Raw genomic sequence first — 7,873 nt, 5'->3', positions numbered from 1 at the left:
AGGAGAGTGGTTTCCTTTTCTCTTCTCTATCGCTGTATTTCATGCCAAGAAATACTCCGAGAAGCGGACAATATGATCCCTGACCTGAAAGAAGCTTACAATCTAGTTCGGAAGATCCCACCACCACCAATGAAAGATTTTTACCCCTATGAAGTTCTGAAACATTGCAAAATTAACCACAAGTGAAAATGGGAGCCACTGAATTGCATTGGTCAGGATATAGTCACACAGAGATAGAAAACTGGATCATAAAGGACTTGGATGCTAAAAGGTAAATTTCATGACTGTTTTCTCAGTGGGTTTTCAATAAATATTGATAGACTGAATATTAAGAAAGTGGGCATTTAATATTAAGCAGGGATCTCACAAGCAGAGAGGCAAGAAAGACAAATCATTTCTTAAATGTGGGAAAGGAAGGCAAATATGCCAAGTAAACCAAGAACACCAAATGAACTCGGGTTTTAACAGTCATATCTGACAAAAAGCAATACATCAATTCCTTTAAACTAAGAATTATTAAATTTTAAATAAATATAAGCACCCTAGTCTGTATTTCCTTCTAACCAGCTTCATCACTCATCTACATTTAATTCCTTGGCTTTATGTAAGCACACCATGTCACGTTTTGAACCGCTTGTACATACAATTCCTCTGCCACCTGAAGCCCATAACCCCATCTTTGTTCAGGCCTTTTCTTTAGGGCATGCTCAAAGACCGCATGTTCCACAAAGCCTTCCCCTTCTTTTGTAAACAGAGTTTAATCCCTCCATTCTTTGTGCCCTCATATCACTTTATTCATTCCTCTTTCAGGGTACTTACCATGTTTTACTTGCTTTAGGTATCTGGATTCATTAACTTCAATAGTTTACAAGGATAGAGTCTATTAATGTACAGGTCTAGTATTTTTCTATGTACCGCTCTGGCACTCAACGCACAACAGGCATTCAGTCAAATGTTTGTTGAATGAATAAATATATTGCATTTATTGCATGTTTCCTTACTTAGGCACCTCTCAGCAACCTAATAAATGACAAATGAATTCACTAAGCTTTACAAAATTTGCAGAAATTCTCACCTTTGGGCCTTTTCTTCTGCAGACGCTTGCTAACACCAAGTGTTTAACAATAAAATGGAAACATCTTTAGGGTATTTAATTAATGAAACCCAAGTAAACATCTTTTTGGTAATCTAAATACAAGAAAATCTCAAATACTCAAGAAGTATATGGAAAATACTGACTAATGTCTTTCTCAAATATTTATTAGTGAAGTTTTTCCCAGGAGCTGGACAATAGTCCATTCAAGGTTGGAGTATTTATGCTGCTGAAGAAAAGTCCTCATGCTTTGGCTATCAGACATGCAGGTGACAAGACTGACACTGTTTTGAAGGTTAAAAAACAATGTAATTTCTTCTGGTGGAATAAAGATTGCTTTCTTAAGGAAACAAGTTTTAGGCTTGTTGAAAAGCTTAAACAAATCTCAGCTGGCTAGTTTTGTAAAATTAAGCATCACAGAAATTAGACCTGAAAAATGTAAACATAGTTTATTACCCTAAAGTCATTCTTGTGGAATGTATGATTCTCAGTGGCATTATCAGATGATGAGTAGTGAGTTTGAAGAGATAAAGCTGGGGCCAGAACATAGAAGGCTGTGAATGCCAATGTAAGGGATTTGAACTTTATTTGGCATTCAATGGCAGCCACTGAAAATTTTTCAGCAGAAAAATGAAAACCAACTTGGTTCTTGGGGCAGTGATGTGAGGAACTGAGCCACCTAAAGTTGGGGAAGATCAAGTGTAGGGTGTGAGGTAATAGTCTTTTACTAGGGTGGTGGCCATGAATATATTTAGAAATGGATGCAACTAACATTTAAAGAATTGACAGAACTAGGCTAGATAATTAAGAATGAAGGGAGTCTAGCTGGTGACCACTAAGATTGTGGGATCCCTGGCTGGAAAGGGAGAAGGCAGCTGTCCCTGATTAAAAGCTTACTATAAGAAACAAAGCCCAAACTAGAACTCTGATCTCAGGATTTCCCCTCCAATTCTTTCCACTGTGGCTATTGCCTCATCTGGATGTTAACGCTGATCTGAAAGACCACAGGCTTCAGCGGGCAACTTGATGGGACCTAACACACAGTTAAATTACTTTCAGAATTCTCTTTCCTTAGACCCTGGTTATAATCCTAGCTCTTGGGCTAACTAGCTTTGTAATTTTGAGCAAATCATTTGCCTTTGACACCTTTTATGTTTTTATTTCAATTTATTTTTTTCATTAACATTGCACATTTGTATTTCTTGTCTCCCACAATAAACTAATTTCTTTGAGGGTAGATACATCCTATCTGGATATTTTTCCATTATTTATAATACTGAAGAAGGGTGTCAAATTAATGTAAAAGTGAGAACCACCTGTTAAAAACAAAATAAATTGTTAATAAAAAACACAGACAGAACCTGAACTTTTTATATTAATTTAGGCTAGAGGGGAAGCTCCTCTCCTGCCTTTTGTTAGGCTTCTAATTACTTAGGAACATTAGCTGACATTAGTAAGTACTGAAGAGCCACAGCCATTCTACTTTATGACAAGAAAACGTCCCATTTCATAGGAGAACCTTTCCCCCAGGCTTTCCTTCATCCTTCCTAGCAAGATTTCATGTAGCAGCAATGAAAGGCAAAAGGGACCCTGAGAAACACCTTTCATTTTTAAAGTTAACACAAAGAATGGTTTGGTTTCTGTACTTCCACAGGAGAAAAATATTGTATGCTCTATATTTACACTACATGTTTCCTCAACTTCTTGTGACTGATATTAGCAGTGTTTAGTCCTCACTCCTGTGTAAACAACTTGCAGCACTTCAGGGCAGGCAGGCAGCCCACAGAGGGAAGTTTTTGGAATCATAGTATTCTCCCTGTGTAGCACTCAGTTTCAGTTTAACCACAGAGTTTTTGTTACAGGAACTCTGGCCAGTTCTAGGAAGCACCAGCATACTCCTTTTAAGCCAGCAGAAGAAAAGCAAAACTAAGGACGGAAGACAAGGAGATGTCATAGGACAAGGGAGTATAGTATATGACTAATAAAAATGGAGATGGCTTTTCTTATGTGGTTTGCAAAAGGTCTTTGGAGGTAATTCCAAAAGAAAAGTTTTACGAATGGTCTAAGTGATACTGGCATCACTACAGTAAGTACGTGGCTTCCCAAGGGTATCATTTTAAAGGATAATAATAATTTGATTCTATATGATAAATTTGTCTTAAAAAGCATTCAAGTTTATTTTTAAACTATATTAAAAGCATTGTTTAAACAATGGTTATAACCAATGAATATGAGAACATATGTAGGATGTGTGGGTGGGATTGAAACACTTTAATTTTATAGTCTAAGGACCAAATTCAGCACTATGTACTTCTGCATCGGCCACCATTAAAAATTTGGTGGCTGCTGGACATTGGTGAGGAATCGGAGGTCTAAAAAAAAGGCACAAATGAGTGGCACATGTGGTTTCAAAGCCTGTTTGGGTAAAGCAGAACAGATGACCTATCTTAATTTTATGTAGACAGGCAGCACAGTATGAGAGAAACAGAATACCTTTTGTAGCTCAACAAACCTAGTTAACATCCTGGCTTCACCCCTTTGTAGCTGAATCACCCCCTCAAATTATTTAATTCCACCGAGGCTCAGTTTCCTTGTAAAATGCTGGATGAAGTGCCTGGCAAACAGAAGGTATTTACTAAATATCAGATCCTCTGTGAGGGCGGGTTTTTCAAACTAAGAGTCACAACCCATTAGCAGATTATTAAATCAATTTAGTGGGTTTTGCAACTGGCATATTTTAAGAACTGAAACAGAACAAAAAAACATCAGAATGCACTGCACATAATGGTATGTATTGTTTCATTACGCATACTGAGGTTTGATATAAATGCATTTTTTACTGTAGGTTATAGCCAAAAAGCTTCAAAGTCTCTGCTCTACAGAGAAATTCTGATTATTATATCAAAAAACTTCTTAGGAGTGCTGCCTTTATCCAAATGAGCCTTTATAAATTTTAAGATCTTAATCAGCATTCCTTTTATGTCTAACTTCTTACAGCAAAAATAAGACATGAATCAGAAGATAAATTTGATCTGATACTATAGGATATTAAATTCAATTTTAAGATTGGTTTCTGTGTCATACTAATTTATACTTTATAAACACTATATTTCATTTATAGTTGATTAAATACTTGTAGCAATTTCTACAAAAAAATTGGCTATTAGGTTCTATTATGGGAAAAGAGATACAATTTCTAAATAATCTTAAGTTAAAAAACTTTTTTTTGTTTTTTGGAGACAGTGTTTTGCTCTGTTGCCCTGGCTAGAGTGCAGTGCCATCATCCTTGCTCACTGCAGCCTCAAATTCCTGGGCTCAAGCGATCCTCCTGCCTCAGCCTCCCAAGTAGCTGGGACTACAGGCACACGCCACCACACCCGGCTAATTTTTCTATTTTTTGTAGAGATGGGGTCTCGCTCTTGCTCAGGCTGGTCTCGAACTCCTGAGCTCAAATGATCCTTTTGCCTCAGCCGCCCAGAGTGCTAGGATTACGGGCGTAAGCCACTGTGCCCAGCCAAGTTATAAAACTTTTCAAAAGGACCATAACTTGCCTAAGTATGAAGACTGCTAGAGTTAATATTCCAATCCCATGGGGAGTAAGTATGAAGACTGCTAGAGTTAATATTCCAATCCCATGGGCAGTAAGTATGAAGACTGCTAGAGTTAATATTCCAATCCCATGGGCAGTAAGAGTCAAAGGTTTGTAAGAGTACATACACACACCAGTGTTCCACACTGGCTTAGTAAAAAATGAGAAATCCCCAAAATATGAGCTTCAAATACAAGCCTCCCTCTCCTTCAGGTCCTTATGTAGACCAGCCTTACATTATAATGAGTCCCCAGTGCTGCCGCTAAAATGGTGGGCTGAAAGGGTAGCCAATTTGAGGTTGGCAGAGTTGGGTAATATGCAGTAATGGAGAACGGTAAAATGCTGGAAATTACAGAATTAAATGATGAATCTTGATATCTTAAAGTTATTTTTAGCTGACTTGGCAGGACTATGTACATCAGGATCACCCTAAAACTCAGGTTTAGGAATTTTGTTTTATATAAACACCTGAGTTCTGATCCTCATTCACGTTTGAACACCCTGTGTTAAAGGGACAGCAAGGACCAGAAAATGGAAAAAAGACGTGATTCAAAAGTAATTATCCCAACTTTACAAATATCCAACATGAGATACTGGTTCAGAATCTGACACTTACTCAAAGTATTTCCTTCTTGGTATTACCTTAAAGACATAGATCAGCAAATAGCAAAACTTGATACTTCCTAGTTATTTTAATGATAAATGGTGCTTTGTCTCATTGGAATTCATTGGTGTGATTCAAAAAGTATGAAAGAGAAAGGTCTCTTTAGATTAGTCACAGAAATGAAAGGTAGCAATCAATAAAAGTTATTAAAAGTAAACTCAGCAAGAGAGAAGCTAAGTGATAAACCATTCGACCCCCTGATGAACGCTGGCTCCTGACACAGACAGTTTACACCTTCTGGGGTGCAGGTGCCAATTCCTGTCCTCAGAAAAGAGTAAAGAGTAAGGCAAAAAGTGGTTCCTTCCTATTTCAAATGAGTTGAGGTACAGAGGGAAGCTGCCTGTATTCTTAAATTCTTTTTCCTAAATTTAAAGCCTTTTTGCAATTTGAGATAGACACGGGGTGGGACAGGACCAGGCTTGCTGTGGATGTTAAATGTTGGGATTAGCACCACAAACCGTTCACTGGGTCAGAATCTTGGCACTAGGCTTCGTCCATCATCATCTAGAATGTGAGAAAAGGTAAGTACGTATGCTATTCTTGGGAAGAAATAGCAGCTGTGAAAAGCAAAAGGAAGCATAGGAGATAAAAAGCCTGGGAAAAAGGATGGTAGTAACAGAAGTGAGGTAGATAGCCAGTTCTTAGCTCCCTCAAAGACCAGCTGAAAAGAAGACTCTGGGTCAGAGACCCGCTGTGTGGCAGATATATCGCCACTCAAAATTGGAAGATGCCCCAGGAAATGGTCTCCTGTCTTGCCCCCACCCCCATTTGAGCTCAAACTCTAACAATGTTGGAAATATCTGGAAATTTCTTTTTCTTTTTTTACCTAGAGTTTACAGGAAGGTATGAACAGAGATGAGAGATAAGACAAAAAAGACTATGAGAAAAGTCCTTATTACATATGGATAGAGTTCACCCCACAAACCAAAGAATTTTTCAAAATTACAAGGGAGGGACAGCAAAGAACACTAGATCTTTGAGGTGTCGGGAAACACGTTGACAGAGTAAGTTTGGTGACTGGCTTAATAAGTCTCCTACCACTTGAAATTCTGTGTTCTTTATTTAAAGAGGCAGAGGAAGAGTTCAGAAAAGAAGCCACTGTCACAAATGAAGATATATGAAAGAGAAGTTGGGCCTGTCTTTCCATTTTCCTATACTATTAATTTCTTTCACCAGAAAATATAGTTGGATCAAATTGCAATAGGGTTCACCTGATGGACTCCATTATGCAGTTCACCTGTGCTTCTTACGGGGCTCTGATTTCCCTATCTGATAACAAAGGTTCCTGAACTCCCATTCTTTTCCTTGCTAACAGGCCTAAATAATCTACAAATACACCTTAAGGTCTCCAATTCAGGGCTGTGGAAGCAACTATTCCACCATAACCCAACACTTCTACACATCTCAAGACCGTATCCGAGTCATAGGTTCAGTTCTCACATTTCCAGGCAGAAAATTTGCTCCTTGGCAGTCTTCAAACTTTGCCTGACAGACATTATACACCTTCAGCCCAGGATCCTCACTCTCTAACATCTCCATTAACACTCCAGCAAACAACAAAATATATCCACTTATCACAGTTCTACTCCACTTGAGCATTTACAGCCACTCTCTTGATAGACTTGTGTTCCAAAAGCTGACTGAGTGTCCAACAGCAGCAAAGGTCCTCGTTAGGATAGACATGTTGGCACCAATAATACCAAAGTTTGGTTTTTAACTACATTTTTTGTCAGTTTGGCTGGGAAGATCTGGACAGCTGGAAGTGAGCTTCTCCATCATTTTCTGTTTCTTTCTTTGTATCAATTTTCCACCTGTGAAGCCCAACACCCCACCACCAAGTGCAGCTGCAATTCCTGCCACTTTGAAGCCTGCAAGGAGGCCAATGGGACCCCCCACCGCTCCTCCGATGAGTGCACCTGCCACAGGCAGAGCTGCCAGCTTGTATTTTGCAGCCTGTAAAAAAAAAAAAAATTCAATTTAGAAATTGAGTTGAGAATATCTGCCTGTGGCGATGTGCGTTTTCCTCTCATTACTCCTGGCAATGCCTCTTTAACTCTTGGTACATAATTAACCTTAGAGATTGTACTTGGTGGGGGGGAGAGAAGGTATTCCACAGGTACTGCAATTGCTCCAGATCTCAGAACTTAGAGAACGGAGCTACAAAGAGTGGACTGCTACAAATTGATTTTACTTGCAAAACAATCAATCCACTAACTATCTAGCTGGCTTGTTTAAACAGTTTCAGCAGCCACAGATCCCCCCAAAGCTTTTATGTTGCACAGAGATTATTTTGTGCTTTGTGCCTGGGGTTAAAAGCAGCATCCTATGGACAATAGATGGTCCCACCCCATGTGTGCTGTCACACACTTACACTTTTACCCTCACCGGATTCTTGCAACCCTCTCGTTCCTCTCTCTGAACCTCTGCAAATATTCCCTTGTCACACCAAATGCCTTACGGTAGGCTATAGTCTATTCTCTCCTTGATGAAATCTCTCTCCTGATAGAATGAATCTTAGAGTAGAATA

The 7,873-nt window shown here is 38.8% G+C and overlaps 1 protein-coding gene across 2 annotated transcripts in view; it reads right to left on the bottom strand.

Moving 5' to 3' along the window:
• Positions 1 to 5,355: 5,355 nt before the first annotated feature.
• STX17 (syntaxin 17) overlaps positions 5,356 to 7,873 on the bottom strand; it is a 65,092-nt gene continuing 62,574 nt past the window's right edge. For both annotated transcript variants that reach the window (XM_012638295.1, XM_012638294.1), the window contains exon 8: positions 5,356 to 7,299. In XM_012638295.1, coding sequence (XP_012493749.1) covers positions 7,060 to 7,299 — 240 coding nt within the window. In that variant the 3' untranslated portion in view covers positions 5,356 to 7,059. The remainder of the gene's footprint in view (positions 7,300 to 7,873) is intronic.

This window comes from Propithecus coquereli, unplaced genomic scaffold (assembly GCF_000956105.1).
Source record: "Propithecus coquereli isolate 6110/MARCELLA unplaced genomic scaffold, Pcoq_1.0 Scaffold128, whole genome shotgun sequence".
Lineage (NCBI taxonomy): Eukaryota > Metazoa > Chordata > Mammalia > Primates > Indriidae > Propithecus > Propithecus coquereli.
Note: the sequence above shows the minus strand (reverse complement) of the source record. Positions and strands in the feature narration are given on the sequence as shown.